This window comes from Bactrocera tryoni, unplaced genomic scaffold (assembly GCF_016617805.1).
Source record: "Bactrocera tryoni isolate S06 unplaced genomic scaffold, CSIRO_BtryS06_freeze2 scaffold_243, whole genome shotgun sequence".
NCBI lineage: Eukaryota > Metazoa > Arthropoda > Insecta > Diptera > Tephritidae > Bactrocera > Bactrocera tryoni.
The window spans coordinates 55,656-74,033 of record NW_024395970.1 but is presented as its reverse complement, the minus strand read 5'-3'; the positions used below and the strand labels follow the sequence as shown (position 1 = coordinate 74,033).

The following is an 18,378-nucleotide window of genomic DNA, read 5'->3' as shown; positions in this document are numbered from 1 at the left end:
GCTGGTGACAGCAAGCGATATGCAAAATTTGTGCAAAAATTATGATGCTCCGCCACATTTAGGTTGACCATTTGTGGCTGTCGCACACACACACACACATGCTTATGTGCAAAAGTCAGAAAACAAAATACAAAGAAAAAACAAAAAAACGTGCATGCACTGAGCGGCAGTGAGCTGTGCGGCCACCGCTAAAATAGCTGCGCTTCCACTATTATTTATAATTGTTGTTGTTGTCGGATTTTAGAAGATTATTGCTATGGTCGCTGTGGCTGCTGTGGCTGCCATGATGCTGTCAATGCTCCCCAATCCAGTAGCGGCTAATATTGCATTCGAACTTGCTTGTCATTATTATTATTACTGCTGCTGTCATATATTTGTTGTTTTTGTTGTTGCTGTTGCTTTGTTATTTATGCAGCCACTGTGGCATTTGCCGCCATTGTTGCCATTATTGGCAGTTTGTTAATTAACTTTGCTTGCTAAATGTCCGCCGCTGTCTGCCAGCGCCGAAATCGATTGCCTTGCCGAGTCGCCGAGTCGCGCCGGCGCAAGACTAAACGCTTTGGCATACGTACGTTTGGCGTGTTGTGGCAGTGTGTCGTAGTTTCTAATTTGTTTGCAGCGCGTTAGCATGCAACATACCGTACATACGTTATATACATATATATATATATATGTGTGTGTGTATGTTTGCTTGTAATTTGTGGCGCAAAAAACGCTGCCCTCTATGGCAACCGTGAAAATGGCAGTTAGAAAATTATAAAAAAAAATTGAGCGCATAAGAAACTCTATGTGTTCAACGCTATATGTGCATATTTAAATTTGCTCCCGTACAAGCACATCGAGCATTAGCACAATTGCATGTTAGCATTTTTTGTTTTGCGGCCCAACAGCTGTCCAATTTGCCTATAACAGGCAGTATTTGCTGCCAATTGTGTTATTCAAGCTTTACATTTTTTATTTACGTATGTTTTTTATTTTTATATTTATTTTTATTTTTATTTTAGTTTTTTATTTTTATTTTGGTTCGCCTTAGTGACACCATTTTTGCTAACTGTTTGTGGGCTGGTTGTCATGGCAATTCCCAACATTTGTTAGATCCTTCGTTTCAGTTCAATTAATCTGATCTTCTCTTTGTGTTTAGTTGTTGTAAAGCTTATGACTTTTTGTTTTTGAAAATACTGTTGCTTTGACTTTTGCGCTGTTTTTCATTTCATTTCATTTCTTAAGGAAGTAAGCATTTATTTGCTAGCTTATAAAACCAGCAGACAAAAACAGTTAAACTTAATTATAGTGTTAATGGTTAAATATTGCACTAGTGGCCACGCGAACCTTACCACTCAAAATTTTCAAGTATTGTACTAATGTGACTACATTTTAAAGCGGTACTTTTTGCGGTATAGAAATTTTTTATTTAGAAATAAGTAAATGACATGCTATTTATTAAAAATTTTAAAAAGTAAAAACTAAACACATTCAGCTCTTGATACTATATATTAACTGAAAGATAGTGAGCTTTGCAATATGAGCTCGAAATGGAAGAGACTTACATGCGATTAAAACATGATATTTTTATTTTTTAATTTAATTTCATTTTCACTATAATTGAAATTAATATTTTATTTTATTTTATTTTATTGAAACACGAAGTTTAGTAGGTGTATCACTTTACTTGTAAAAACAATAAAATCGGCCGCTTTTGTATAAGAACAGAAAAGCTAATTTGTGTTTACTCATTGAACGTAATAAATTAAAAACTATAATTATAATTAGATAATATAATTAAGTTTACTAATGCTTACTAAAAACATAAAAAAAAAACAAAATTGAAGAAAATCCCGAAAGAACGAAAAAGTCTGAAAAAAATTGAAGAAATTATAGTGGTAAGGTTTGCGTGGCCACGAGTTAATTTTAAGGTTTTAATGAAGGAATTTTGTGAATTATTATTCAAATTCACCACAAATATAATATGTTGCTTATTTTACAACATTATTCAAAGTCCGAAAAAAAATTGAAGAAAGTGTAGTGGTAAGGTTTGCGTGGCCACGAGTTAATTTTAAGGTTTTAATGAAGGAATTTTGTGAATTATTATTCAAATTCACCACAAATATAATATGTTTGCTTATTTCCTACAACATTATTCAAAGTCCGAAAAGTGAAAGTGTAGTGGTAAGTTTGCGTATACAAGTTATTGGGTTTTAATGAAGAAATTTTGTGAATTATTATTCAAATTCTGTTAGTCGGTTAACGCACTTTTAGTGATTTTCAACATAACCTTTGTATGGGAGGTAGGCGTGGTTATTATCCGATTGCTTCCATTCTTGAACTGTATATACATATATGCTTGAAGGAAACGACTCAATAGAGTTTGGTTGACATAGCTATAGTAGTTTCCGAGATATGTACAAACTTAGTAGGGCGCGGGGCCACGCCCACTTTTCCAAAAAAATTTTGTCCAAATATGCCTCTCCCTAATGCGATCCTAATGCCAAAATTTCACTAATATCTTTATTTATGGCTTAGTTATGACACTTTATAGGCTTTCGGTTTCCGCCATTTTGTGGGCGTGGCAGTAGTCCGATTTTGCCCATCTTCGAACTTAATCTTCTTATGGAGCCAAGAAATACGTGTAAAGTTTCATCAAGATATCTCACTTTTTACTCAAGTTACAGCTTGCACGGACGGACGGACGGACAGACAGACATCTTGATTTCAACTCTACTCGTCACCCTGATCAACTTGGTATATAACCTATATCTGAAGCTCATTCTAAGGTTTTAATGAAGGAATTTTGTGAATTATTATTCAAATTCACCACAAAAATAATATGTTGCTTATTTTACAACATTATTCAAGGGCTTCCGACAATATGTAGCAGTTGTACCGGTATGAAGTAAGCGTTAAGTGGTTACAAGGGTTTCCTCGGGTAAAAAATAGCCCTTTTTCCAACAATTTTTTTCCTATCTAAAAAATTAAATATTTTATTCGAATTTTTTATTGTTACAAACATACACTATTAGCAAAGAAATTCTGAAATTTGCCATTGCGTCGCCATTTCCGGTAGCCCCTCGGAAAAAGGTGCGACCGCTTTGGCAGGATAGCTCCCTACAGTATCATCTAAAGTGAAAAAGTACATGTTTTAGCTAAAACCTTAACTTGAACGAAAGAAAGAAAACTGAAAATTGGATTTTTAGCAGAAATGTTTACCAAAAATCGAAAATTTCAGTGAAAATTTTGCGACATCTTTTTTCAAATAGTTGTAATCGAAAAAAATCTTTAGTCCAGGTCTTTGAGAATTGTAACTCAGAGGCCTCTGTAAAATTTCATCAAGATGGCTTGAGCAGTTCTCGAGAAGTCTTGCCAACCGACTTCAAAGACACGAGAAAAACGCGTTAAAAGTCGTCGATTTATCTACGAAACTATTAATCGAATCAACTGGAAAAAGTAATGATTTGCGGAAAGCATTAATTTTTGGTTTCCTTTAAGAAGTACTAGTAGTGTAGTCATTATTTCGAATACCTCGGTCTCAATATCGACAACTCTTTCATTTTGCAAGCGCGTGGCGCCAACAAACAGTGTCCAGTGAGTATTCTAATCGTAACCTTTGTATATTTCCAATCAACCATTTGACACATGACTTATGGAGTTTGGTATTCAGGTATATTATTCAAACGCGTTTTGATTTTCTTTGTCATGCTTTTGTTCAAATCGTCGTATATACATATATATACATATATAGACATATATATAGTATGAAAACCGTACACCACCCTTGGCAATCTCGTCCACTATCGCGTTGCCCTCTATGTCCTTGTGATCTGGCATCTAGAAGAAGTGAAGAATGCGACACCTGCCGCTGCTGTCCTGCTTTCCAACACACTTTTGGCTGATGCGTGAAACGAGGTTAAAGCCTTGATTGTTGCTCGGCTGTCCACGTAGATTTTATTTCAGAAGTTGAGTTACCTGCTGACGCAATAGAGGCCAGCTATAAAAGCTCAAAGGACTTTGCTTGGAATATAATATAGTCAAGCAGCCGTTTAAAAGGCTGGATTGTGCCTAATTTCGGACACAATATCTCCGCACCAACTCCATTTTCGAGCCTTCTATAAAATTTTGTTAATGTTTTGGGGGCAGCCATCTAACCTATCGAACCATGTTTTCCTAAGCTTACTCTGAATCTTCCTTCCAAATTGAAAAGTGACATCATGTAGCCGATGCTTGCTAATCCACCATTACCCATCGGGCATACTTATAGCTCGATTGTACTATATGTAAATTTTCCTGCTGTCAGTAGTCCTTCCTGCGATTTTGCCGCGTAGCTCTCAGGTAAGAAGTCTCTGGGTTGCAATGGAGTGGCGCTTAGAGCTCCCCTTATAGTACACAACGTAACGAGCCTCCGAACCCTTTCCATTGGCTTTCGTTAGGTGGGTTTCGGAATGCTTGTCCGTCATTTTACTGCACCGCAAATCAGAATTGGTCCATATTATTCCAGTATAGTACCAGTAAATGAGTACAGCACTAGTAAATGAGAGAGGAAGAAAACTTCTAGGTCGTGCTGAGCATTTGCTTGCATGTATAGAGGGCATTCCTGGCGTTTATTACTATTTCTTTCATATGATGCTTCCACTGCAGTTTGCTGTCCAAGAATACTATAAACTAGCTGGTGCGATTCTTGAGTGATAGAGTTCTGTCCAATTCAACGAAGGGATCCTCCATTGATGTATTTTGTATTTTTTGTGAAAAAAATCGTTTACTGTGTATTCAACCACAGACCCACTTGTAAAGCGCAATTCTACATAGTATTGAGAGTGTTGTTCATAATGCTGATAATAGTGTATAGAGATTGCTTTGGTATTCTAGCATCATTCCATTACACTTTCATTAGTTTTTTGTTTTCTTGGTCATAATGGCTTAAAGCAATTTGAAATTATCGGCATTCTAAGCTAGTCTAAAAGATCATCCACTAGATACTGATTTCATAATGAATCTTCATTGATTTTGGTCTCAAACAAAAGTGTGATCCATTTCGAGTTTCCCAACTTTTTAAAGAAAAAACTCAGAAATTATATATATTTTATATTCTTACTTGTTAATTTTATGAGGATTTATTAAGGTGTATGTATTATATATATTATATCTTTCACCATTAAACCAGCACACCCCGCAACCAAAGACTTAAGCAACGAACTTCATATCAAAAGTAATTCATTTTGTATTCATTTCCTTTTTTTTATTTAATTTTTTTGGGTCCGCAAGCTAAGCAATGCCATTATGTCACATGACTATGAAAATTTGACAAGCGATTCGTTATTGGCGCTTAAAGTGTAACGCTGATTGAAAACTAAGTTCATTTGCTGTGCGAAGAATTTTTTAAATATACGTAAATTCTCAATAGCCGCAGCTTACACACAATCCCAAGCACTCAAAGCACGCTTGTCCAACCAGCGCAAACGATTTCTGAAGCTAATCATATAAATTCGCGAAATTCGCGGCTGAAATGTTGAAACTTCAATTAGTGGCGGCGTCGACAGGCGTGTAAACGGTAGTCTGTAAGCAACAACACATTGGCAGGCATAAGTTTGATTGCCGCGCAGCTTTTGCGTTTGAATTCGCTATGCAGTAAAAGTAATGAATGCTGCCAGATTGGGTGGCTGACAGTAAACAAGTTGAGTGCATTTTTTTGGTTATAGAAGTAAATTTGTTTGAAATTTTGAAGGAAAAAATATAAAAAAATATTTTATAAAAAATTTTAGTAAAAAAAATATTAAAAAAATATAAAAAATTAAAAAAAAGTTTTGAAATATTTATTAGTAAAATCTCTATTTTCCAGCTCTATTCGCTTAGTTTGCAGTCATTGCTACAACTTTGGTCCATAAATCCATATCGAAAATTCATTTCAATATACGCTTTACTCTGCGTGTGTGTGTGTTGGTATTGAAAGCTGAAACTGGGTGGCGTTTGGTGGGTGTGTCGCTTAATTGCCAGAAGCTGTGCTAAGTGGTAATTTATGCACGCTTGCGCATTACAAAGTGCTTACATACACACATACACACTTATGCAGACATGTGTATGCGCTTACTCGCATTAGAAGTGTGACATGCCTTTGACCAAAGACCCTTTAGTTCAATGCAATTTTTATGCGGCATACATATATTTACTACATACACATACACACACAAACACACATACATATGTATATATACATATACATATATATAGCTGTAATAATTTATATTTATTTCTTTTGTGACTTGTGCTTGCAAAATTTGACTTTTGACACCTTCTTTTATTAGTCGCTGACGCATGCCCCTCACTCAAGCTGTGCGCGCGCAGCGAGCTTAACGCCAGAGGCCAAGCGAAGGTGGCTAACGAAGGCGCTGTGCACTAACGGTTGTAATATTTAGTATCATATGCGATTACATAATGGGCAAAATATGCAAATTGAGTGTAATGTATATAAATTTACACAAAAAACGGCCTAACTCGGTTTTAGGTAGTATTGATTTTTTTTGAAAAATTTGTTCTAGGCATTATTAAGTAGCATATGAGTTTATATAGTAAGAAAAATATTAATATTGAAGAAAATATAAACACGTGACACGCAAAAACAGCTTAACGCGATTTAATGTTATATTGAATTCTGTTTAGTCACAGCATTTTAGCCTTATTTATAATATTAAATATTATAAAAAAAATTATATTAACGATATATATATTGTTTCACCTTAAAATAGCCTAACTCGATTTTATGCAATATTGCATATTATTTAGTTGGTTCGTTTTATGTTCCCTAAGCATTTTGTATATTATATTTATTTTTATAATATACCAAATATGAATAATGAGTTTCATATATAAATGTTTTACACAAAAATGGCTTAACTCGGTTTTATGCAGTATTGTTTTGGAAAATGCATTCGAGGCTTTATAAAGTAGCATATGAGTTAAAGTAGCAATAAAGTATTAATATTGAGCAAATTATACACCTGTGACATACAAAAAACAGCTTAACTCGATTTTATTCAGTATTGAATTTTGTTTAGTAATAGCGTTTTGTATACTCTAGGCATTATTTAGTATTACATGCATATAAATAATACGAAACATATTGTTATGAGCGAAATATATATAAAATGTTTCACATAAAAACAGCGTAACTCGATTTTATGTAATATTGCATTTTCTTTAGTTGAACCGTTTTGTGTTCTCAAGGAAAATTTATATATAATATGCGTTTTTACAATGGACAAAATATTAATAATAAGTGTTATATATACTTGTTTTACACTAGAAATAGCCTAGCTCGATTTTAAAAAGTATTGAGTTATGTTCAGTGTTATCGTTTTTGGTACTTTAGGTAATATTTAGTATCATTTGCGTTTGGATAATAAGGAAATTATTATTATTTAACGGTATATATACAATTTAACACAAAAAAAAGCTTAACTCGATTTTATGTTACATTAAATTTGGTTCATTTAATACCACATGCGTTTAAGTAATAATAACAATATTGGCAAAATATGATTGTTTCACAAAAAAACAGCACAACTAGATTTTATGTAATATTCAATTTGCTTTATTTTGTTCGTTATATTTTCCCTAAGCATTATTTTATATTATATGTGTTTTTATAAAAGACAATTAAATTAATAATGCGTTTCATATGTATACACTTTTACACAAAAACAGCCTAACGTGGTTTTAGACAGTATTATTTTGTTTAGTAAAAGCGTTTTATGTTTTCTAGACAATATTTATTATTATATGCCCAGTAAATAATTAGTAAAATAATCGTATGATAGAAATAAATGCACGTTTCACACAAAAAACAACCTTACGCGATTTTAAGTAATATTGAATTTTATTAAAAAAATCGTTTTGTGTTTTTCAGGCAATTATATTTTTGAAATATGTCCCACTCACATTAAATATGAAATTATTTTCATAACAAGTATGAGTTTTCGGCATGTTGCAGTTACGTTCCACAGCTTAATATGCCACATTAATTCAGCTGTATCTGATTTCGTGTTAAGCGTTTACTTCATGTTGCCACACATATTTACGTGTAGTTGAAATATTATTATTATGTATTTGTCTGTGCTATTAAGTTACCGCCGCCATTAGTAGCGCGCTCGCTTCAAACGCTGAAGTCATACAAAGCGACTCTTTGCAGCTTGAAATTCTGTTTTTTTGCTGTCAAGTTTATGCTTTGACCATTCATATTTGATTAATTATCAATTAGAGTTGTTATGATATTATTTTTTACGATTGAAATTAAGTTGTTGCTCTTGGTTACTCGTGTTTTCGTTAAGTGCAAATTTCATATGACTTTTTATTATATTTTATTGTGCAATATTATTTGAATTGACAGTTTGTGATTTATGGAATTATTAATATTTGTATTTACATTTTTATTTTCTTTAATTTTTTGCATTATTTTTTACAACGTAAATGGTGCTCAATATTTTTAAATATTATTTATTTACAGTCATGTAATATTTATTTACCATATTCTCTTTTTACTATGTTTCTACATGAGTGAAGTTTAATATTTTGTCTAGTATAAATAAGGTTTCCAAATTTTAATGTTATTTGCCTTTTATATTTCGGAATTAGAGAACAAAATCAAATATTAATCCTCAAAATCGTTTTACTGTTCTTTCGAGATATTCTCCAGTAAGATCTATACATTTTTATATGTTTTAGAATCAATTTCCGAAACACTTTTGCTACTCTGATTGATGCACCTCCAAAATGTGTATCCTGCGTTCAAGCGCCTTTTCAGGTGTCGAAAAACGTTGACCTCTTACGGCAGTAAAAAACAGTTATTCGTTGCCAAGTAGGGAAAACACGTTAGAAGAATCAACAAATCGTTGTTTTGAGCGCTCAAAAATCCGGTTGTTTCGGTCGATGTTTAGGCATTCGCATTATCGTGGTGCTCCCCGTCTGTGGCGATTGGTTTTTTTGATTTTTTGAGAGAAAACTGGCAAACATATGATTGTGTTCTACTCAAATTTTACTGCGCAGCGTTGTTGTTGTGGATTGGTTGCGATATGTTCAATTATTCGAAAGAAACAAGCAACCATTTGGGGGGAAGTGCTTCGTGCGCAGACAACTTTTGTTGGATTTGTTTATCTTGAAACAACTAACAGTCGACTGCTGTTTACTTTCGGACTCATACGCATAAGTTCACTATTCATCACCTGACACGATGCCAAAGACGTGTTTCTTTCAATCAACAGACACGAGCATTTTTTGAGCGATGTATGGGATCTAAAGGGAACAATTTTTTGTCTTACAATCAAAAGTTCATGCAATGTTGAATGTATGCTGGTCCCACTAATTTCTTTAGTTAACTCAATCTTACAATAGGTCGCGTGACATTCTTGGAACATCAATTTAGACACAGAATCAACGGTTCCCGGATTATCGAAAATGATTTTGGACGACTCTCACGAAATTCGTCTTGGAGTGATCTACGACATAGCTTGAATTCAGCATATCAGCGATAAACACTGGTCCTTGACGGCGCTTCATCATAAAATATTGAATTAAGTTCATCGACGCACTATTGCTGAGTTAATCTACGTCGAAAGTTGTAAAAAAAAATAATTGCGATTTAATTCCATTTTTTGACTGAGATGAATATCTTAAGTTACTGTAAGCAACACAAAAAGCGCTCGTAAGTCAAAACGTCAGGAGCAGCACAACGATCCATTTTAGGCCTAGACTTGTGTAACATTAGATACGTTGCTCTAATTGGCCACGCGGATGACGTTGCAGCAGTGATTACAGCAAGGTATACAGAAGAAGCGCGAGGAAAGCTTAATTAGATCATGATACGGACGCAAGCATGGCTCGACTCACACAACCTCCAGCTCGCAACGGAGAAAACAAAGCTACTACCGCTAACAAATAAGCACATACCCGTCGAGATAAGCATGCAAACAACTACGGATATTCTTAGGACACAAAAACCAGTAAACTACTTAGGCGTAAGACCGGATCCCAGACTAACCTTCTGGGTACAAACGCAGCTCACCACAGGAAGGACTGCGAAAATCACCTCCCAACTTAGAAGACTAATGGTCAGCATAGGGACACTCAGCCAAGAAAAGGAAGCTGCTACTAATTAAGTACAAGTCGCAAACTTGGATAAGTCGATTTTTATATAACCCAGCTGTTTTCCGGTCACGGATACTTGAAAAACTGTGGAGGTACAGATTAGGAAAAGTAGAAGAGCCGCCATGCCCATACAACGACCCGACAGAGGGCAAAGCTGAATACACATTCTTTGAATGTGCGCGATGGCAACGAGAACGCAACGCCATAGAAGACCTGGTTGGCTCGAGAGTGAAGCAAACTGAATCCAGTGCTTTCTTAAAATATTTGCTTCGTAATCTCAAATGCTCATAGAAAAATATTAGCAACCTTAATGATAAAAGATTTGGTAGATGCTATTTTCTTTGGAGATTCGGGGTTAGATAGGCTTGACTAGATGTATTACGTAACGGGCTTATTTTCAGTAAAAAATTATAATTTTTGGAGTTCTTGTAGAGCATAAAATTTCTTAAAAAATTACCTCAAGGGGATTTTTTTTTCAGGTCAATAATTTATATTTTTGGCTCACCCTAATATGTGTACCTAAATGCATATTTATATATTAACAAAGTGAGTGGTTGAAGTCTCTAAATGCAGAACATTTTTTGCACAAAATTTGGCAGAATTGAATTGTAAACATAAAATTTTCCAAATCCACAGTCGCACGAAATTATTATGTTCACCTTACAACTTGTTTTTGGGAGCGCAGAGTCGCACCGAAAATGCTGTGTACACGCTTTTAATGGACTGCAAAATGTTGTTTTCTTGTACCGTTAGTGTGCATGTTACCAGCGATGAATGACAACAACATAAGCTTGTCGGTTAAAAGCTTTGAGATGCAAAAAGAGACATGAAAATAAAAAAAAATAAAATAAAATAAAATAAAAAAATAAAATAACAAAATAAAATAAAAAAAATAAAAAAATAAAATAAAATAAATTGAAATAAAAAATAAAATTAAGAAATTAAAAATAAAATAAAATAAAATAAATTGAAATAAAATAAAATTAAGTAAAATTAAAAAATAAAATAAAATAAAATAAAATAAAATAAAATAATATAAATTAAAAAGTAAAAATAAAAAAATATTAAATAAAAAAATAAATAAAAATTAATAAAAAATAAATAAAATGAATGAAATTTAATTTAAATTCAATTAAATTAAATCAAATTAAAATAAATTAAGTTAAATAAAATCAAATAAAATAAAATAAAATAAATAAAAGTTTTGTAAAAAAGACATACATACATATGTAATTTGTACATAAAATATGTATATTTGAAAAAATAAAATAAATTTAACTTAATCAACCTCAAACTCTAGACACATTTTCTAACATCCAAAAGCGATTTTGGTACAAAAATAACGAAATTTGCCATTTTGTGTGAGATTTTCGAGGTAAAAGCTAACAGTTCAGTGTGCTGTGCGGCAAATTAATCAAAGCTTGGTAGGCAGCGTTTGGTGGCATGCAACCGAGAACTAGTTGCAAGCTGCGGCTGCTGCTAAAACAACTGCAGGTTGCTGTATTGCGCACGTGTTTTTGTTGTTGTCTTCATTTTAGTGCGCGTTTTTGTTGTTATTAGCGCTGCTGTTTTTTGTTGTGCTTGCTTCTGGCAGCACTGACAGCTCACAGAGCAAACAACCTGTGACATGCGCGTTGTAATGTTAAATCCGTCGTCAGTTGTCAAAGATTAGCATCACTTTTTTGTAACATTACATTGCTGGTGTTGTTGTTTTTGCTGTAAGTTGAGCGGCAGCGATTTCGGTTGCATGTTGCTAGGCTGCCGTGTTGTTGTATATTTTTGTTGTTGCGTTGGTTGCAAAGTGAAAAAGTGTTCAACGAAACGTACTTCTCAGCAGTTTTTGTTTTTATTGTTGTTAATTTTGTTTCAGTCTACGCTTAGCTTAAGTAGCTTGTAAACTTGCTACTAAAGTTGTTGTTGTTATTTTTTTTTGTTGCGGCTTGGCAACTGCTGACTGTTACTTGGATTTTGGGCTGCTGCTTGTAGGTTTTCTGCGCGAAAATTTTCAGCAGATTTCTTTTTTTTCCGGGTTTTTAGGTTAGAAGAGCGCAAACAAACGAAAAGTCCTGTAAGAAAAATTATTTATTTTGCTTTTTGTTTCGTAAAACCCATCAGATTAAATGTTGACACAGATGCTTGACATGCCTTTCAAAATTACTAGCATGTCTTGTTAAGTAGTGCAACACAAGGAGTTTTGGAGTGAGTATTTTTATATAAATTTTCGTATAATATATAACATTTTCTATTTTATTATTTGTTTATTCTGAAAGGAAAACATAATTTTAATTAATTCTTAAGAATATTTGCAAAATTTTATATGGTGGTAATTAATTTCTTGATTTTATTGAATGAAAACATAAGAATATCGAACGCACTAGGGTGGTACAAAAGAATTATTCCACAAAAAAAAAAAAATAATAATTTTTGTCATCTTAGCATGACAAAAGAAAAAATTTGGGAGGAGTGTGAAAATATTTAAGACATATTTTTCAAATAACCACCTTTCTACGTTTACCATGTTTAAGCTACATTTGTGATATATACCTTGCATTGCATACTGCTGATTTTTTAAAAATATTTTTGCATCAAAATCACTTTGTTTGACTTCAATATAGACATCAAAACTTTTTTTACCAATTCATTAGACTTTTCATTTTGATCAGGTGGCAACTCTACTCAAAGTATCTTCGACTTAAATATTTTTATATCTACGTAATTTGATACCCATAATTCAATTAATGTAGTTGTATATACCATTTAAAAGGGTGGCAACCTTTCTCTTTCAGCTACCCTTCTTTGACTGCATTTCCGTCATGCATTCGACTAATTTTTAAACTTGCTTAATACGATAACATGAGTTTTAAATGAAGGAAATTTAAAAAAATATTTAATTGTATACACAATTTTAAACAGCTGGCAACCCTTCATGTGGTACCTTCGTTTCAAATATTTTTTTAAGTCTCTTAAATTTTATATCCATATCAATTTAATTGTATAAATAATTTTAAACATGTGGCAACCCTACTCGAAGAATTTTCAATTAAAATATTTTTAATTTTTTAAATCTGCTTAATATATAATCCTATATTTCAATTGAATTGTATTCAAAATTTTAAACAGGTGGCAACACTTCTTTAAATGCCTCAGACTTAAACATTTTCTAAATTTATTAAATTTGATATCCATATTATATTGTAATTGTATAAATAATTGTAAGCAGGTGGCAACTCTTCTTAAAATATCTTCCGCTTAAAACTTTGTCAAAATTGTTTAGTTTGATATCCATATTGCATTGTAATGGTATAAATAATTTTAAGCAGGTGGCAACTCTTCTTAAAATATCTTCCGCTAAAACTTTGTCAAAATTGTTTAGTTTGATATCCATATTGCATTGTAATTGTATAAATAATTGTAAACAGGTGGCAACTTTTCTTAAAATATCTTCGACTTAAATCGTTTCTTCAATCTGTTTAATTTGACACCCAAATTGCAAACTAAGAAAAATAATTAAACAGGTGGCAATACTCGTATAAAATATTTCCAACTTTAATCTTCTCAGATTTGCTTCCATATTAAATATTTCTTGAATATGTTATAGTGGAGTTAACAACAGCGCGCCAGTCTTTCTTCTTTTCGCAATTTGGAGGATGGAGTTATGTTCAAAAGTTGACGCAAGAGAGTAAAGTTCTCTCCCATTCACTTGGGAGTGGCCAGAAACGATTCTTTTACTTGTATGTATGGCTCAAGCAGCTCACAACTTCCGGTCTTGGATCAAGAACCCGCTGGGTAACCAAAAAACATCCGTTTGAAGACGAGCTAAAGTGAGAAGGCGAATCATTCTTACTCAGGGTTGTGCGCTGGGTTTGGAATCCGCTACGTAACACAACACACCCAATCAAAATATCAATCAGCTGACAGTTTAGGCTTAGTAAAAATTGAGCGTTATACGATAGAAGAACGTGTATTCATTTTTGAACATTATTTCAAAAAGAATGAAACCTTGGCGGCCGAAGTTCGAACATAATACAAAAATTTGATTTTGATGTTTCAAACACACATACACCTGCTTACTACGCGTCTTTGCACCAAATATGATTCATATATGTATATCATATTTGAGTTAATAACTCAGGTATGGCCTTTTTGACAATAAACCAGAGCACAGAGCTACGCTATTTGCTTTGAAGAAATACAATGTTTTCAAAAATAATGTCACCACTTACCATTGAATGCCCCAAATACTCGGCTGCATTATCGGAAATATAAAGCAATTTGCCATTTTGCGTCAGCATCATGAGGAAACCTGAGAGCGCCTGCAAAAGTGAGAGAAATGCAAGTTATTAAAGCAACATAAAAAGAAAAAGACAACAACAGCTGAACAACTGAAAGGTGTGAATTTCATAAAAACGCTATAAATCTTTAAGTGGTAAGAATTATTTTGCCAAATCGCACATACAGTGTCGAAATTAATGTCGCATTAAAGCAAGCAACTCAAATTTACTTAAGCTTTAATGAGCTTTACTAGGGCGTGAGTGAATAGCGAAGCTCCAAACAGGTTGCTGTATTTAAATTTGAGTTGAAGCGCAGCTGCGGATTAAAATTTATAAATAAGAAAATTGTACAAAAATACTAAAGCTGAAAAGCAATAATATTTTTCGTAAAAGAAATAACAGAAAAATAAAAAAAAAAAAATAAATAAAAGATAAAAAAAAATTAAATAAAAATAAATAAAATATTTTTGAGTAAAAGAAATAACAGAAAATTAAAAAAAAAAATAAACAAAATTTTTTGAGTGAAAAATATAACAGAAAAAAATAAATAAATGCATAAAAAATGTTTCGTTGCTGTGAGAAAATCGTATTTTTGCATTTGGCCTTCGCAACTGTGGTCCTCAGCACTTATTAAAAGTATGTATACCGCATGCAAATGTGTTGGTGAAGAATTGTTTTTGGGTCCTCAAATTGTATGCACCTGAGCGTTCGGCGTTCCATTTACAGGTATGTCTTAACAATACAGCTAAAATGCTTGTGGCAAAAATGGTTATCTCTTTGCTTGAGAAGTTGGTAGCTGCAAGTTGGTGCTTGGCAGCGCAAATATCTGCTTAATTCAGTCACGAATATAGATCAATCTGCCGCAAATGGACTAACAATGCCAAGCCGAAGCGTCAGTGTCAAGTGCGCGACAAACAGCACAAACAACAACAACAATAATAATAATAGCAATAAGAGTCAAACTAACTGCATTCAAATTCATAGATATTGGTTAGGCAAAAATCAGAGAAAAAAATACTACAACAAAAAAATTCAAAAAAGTATTACTAAAACAAAAAAAAAAAAAAATACAAAAAAAATTATAAGTTGCAAATATCAAATAGCAGCAATGCAGCACCGAAAAGCTATTAAAGCTCAGCGCTGGCAGTTTGAAATAGTTTGAAATGCACGGTAGCCGTGGAGTCGAACGGTAGCTGCCAGCAAAAGTATAATTCTAGCTCAACGGCATGAAAAATAGATATGTAAGAAAGCGAAAAGCTTATTTGTATATGTTAAATATACAAGAGTAAGAGGGTGGTGTGAGAAGTTGTGGTAGGTGTGATGTTTTTTTATAAGAAATTTCTGTTTGCGTCTACCTGAAAATATGCCTATAGTTCAGTAGATGTTGCTATATAAGCATCAAATTTATTAGCAACGCACTATGAGGATATAAAAGCATTGCACTGGTTCAAGTTTGTTATAATCTTTAGAAAGAAAGCCTAACTTAATAACTAAGTTTAGAGATTTTTACTTTTTTTCTCATAGGTGATGCCGTGGCTTGCCTTTGGGTGAGAAACATTTAACTGTGAGCTTTGCTATTTCAAATAATTATTGAATCTTAAATTATCTTAAACTTTTGTCTAAAAATAAATAGAGATTTTAAATAATTTTCCAAGGTGATTTCATGCTACAATCACTTTCATACCCATGTTTAGGTCAGCTCAACTATACAGTCCCCGGCCTAGCATAGTAAAACACATCTCAAACGCAGGTTTTAGTTTTTTTACTAAAAGAAGAACGGTTTAGGATATGAATAAAATTCTTTATTCCTGTGAAAGTACATTCGCTGTCATTTTGTATGGAATTCGATTTCTTTTGCATGGCCACCACAGACACGCTTGCAGAAGTCTAGACGCTGAATCCAATTTTCGACGGTATCTACCGATTTATGCCCTAAAATCGGTAGATACTGCTGCAATTTCACGTTCGATATTCATATGAACTTCATCAATCGGTGCTGGATTGTTGGCATAAGCCATAGACTTGACGTAGCCCCACAGGAAATAGTCTAATGGCGTCAAATCGCACATCCGAGGCGGCCATTTCGTGAGATAACACGTTCACCAAACTTGGTTTTCAATAAAACAATTGTGACATTGTGCTGTGTGGCTTGTGGCGCTGTCCCCTTGGAGCCACATATTGTCCAAGTCCATGTCAACCAATTCGGGCTTAAAATATTCGGTTATCATTGAGAGGATTCCCATTCACAGCAACGTGTCGCTCTTAAATACTCTTATCACGTAGGAAGTAGGGCCCAATGACGTCGTCGGCCCATAAACCGCACTAAACGGTAATTTTTTCGGGATGCTTTTGTTGTTGCCTGACCATTTTTTGCTTATTGATGCAGCTATTTACCCCGAAATGAGTCTCATCAAGACCAAGACGACGTCACAAAGATGCCCAACGCTTGAGAATGACATGTGAGAGACTGATTTGGGTCTTCCATAATTGATGCGCTAGCGGCAGCAATATTCTCGATACCACGGACACTTCTATGTATCGCTGGCTCGATAACATTTTATACTATGCCTTTGGATTCACGTTTTTCCACTAGACGCTCAATTCTTGCTCTGATAGGATGATTATGACGGCCATGAATTGGGCGTGCGCTCTTAAAGTTGAGGCCACTGACTGAATTTCGGTAGTAAATTTAAATAATTTCGAGATATAGATTTGAAATTTTGCACAAGACCTTGTCTCGCCAAGAAGCTGCTAATTTTTCGGAACCGTTGCTATCGGACAACAGTAGAATATAGCAGTGATAGAAACTGAACGATTGGAATAAAGTGCTTGTATGGAAAAAATGTTCAGTTGATGATCAGAGATGACTTCAAGAAATTTGGCGTGGATTATTCTTTAAGCAAATAGAGCAATATCCGAAGAAATTATTTAGATCAAGCCACTATAGAATATAGCCGCCATACAAAGCTGAAAAAAGGGCTACCCTTTCTACTGGTAGAAAATGATATGTGGGTATAATACAATATCTTCATTCCTCGATTCCCAAATAAAGAACATTTTCGCTTTCTACAGTCTTTCTAAAACCTTTCAAATCCACAAAAATCTGCAACCGCACCACTCGAAGTTGTAAACTGACATTTGACAGCTGCATGGTTGCTTTCACCGTTAGATATTGCCAAAATGTGCCTGATCTATCAAACTACCATTGTATATAGCAGTATATTTAAGTATTTGTATACAATTACATACTAGTATATATGTATAGCGCCAAAGTAAGTGCCAAGTTGGCTTGCAATTCAACGCCTCAATTACACTAGTGTGAGCACCTGCAGCAGCAGCAGACGCAGGGGAGCGGCAGCAGCAGCAACAGTGGCTGCCAATCGCCTTTCGCGCCAAACCCACTGCGGTTACATACCGAAAAGCACACGTATGCGCTTACAAAGAAATGCCATTCCAGCAATTCCTGTGCGCTTTACGAGATGCAGCGATTCCAAATGCCAGTCGTCAGCCAAGCCAAGCCAACTCGTCCAAATAGAGACACAATACTTTGGCGATTTGGATTTTCATTTCAATTTCCTAGGAACTCCGCGCATACAAGCCGATTTGTGCCGGCAAGCCAGTAGCCAAGTCAATTCAAGCAAAGCCAAGTGTAGCTGGCGAGCCGCTGTGGCAGTGTGTCTTTTGGTGGACAAAAATAATAACAACAACAGGCGTACAACAATAATAGGTAGCATTAAGATATGAAGTCGCGTTGCCGTACAGCAGTCGGCTTCAGCGACCATTTTGCGCGATAACAGCATTTCACATTTAATAGAGTTGTTTCCGATGAAGACATTTCATTAGTGTCGCAGCCATCAGTTGTTGGCCCCCAGCTGGTTGCTGTGTGCTCTGTGCTGAATGTCGACGTTGTTGTGCAGCGCGAATATTTTCACAAGTAACACACATACATACATGCACATATGTGTTTGTATATACATATATA

At 34.1% G+C, this 18,378-nt stretch overlaps 1 protein-coding gene across 1 annotated transcript in view; it reads right to left on the bottom strand.

Moving 5' to 3' along the window:
• LOC120780238 (protein single-minded) overlaps nt 1-18,378 on the bottom strand; it is a gene marked incomplete at its 5' end in the record, with an annotated part of 87,746 nt that overhangs the window by 32,012 nt on the left and 37,356 nt on the right. Inside the window, 1 exon segment of the mRNA XM_040112495.1 lies at nt 14,349-14,438. Within this exon segment, the coding sequence (XP_039968429.1) occupies nt 14,349-14,438 (90 nt within the window).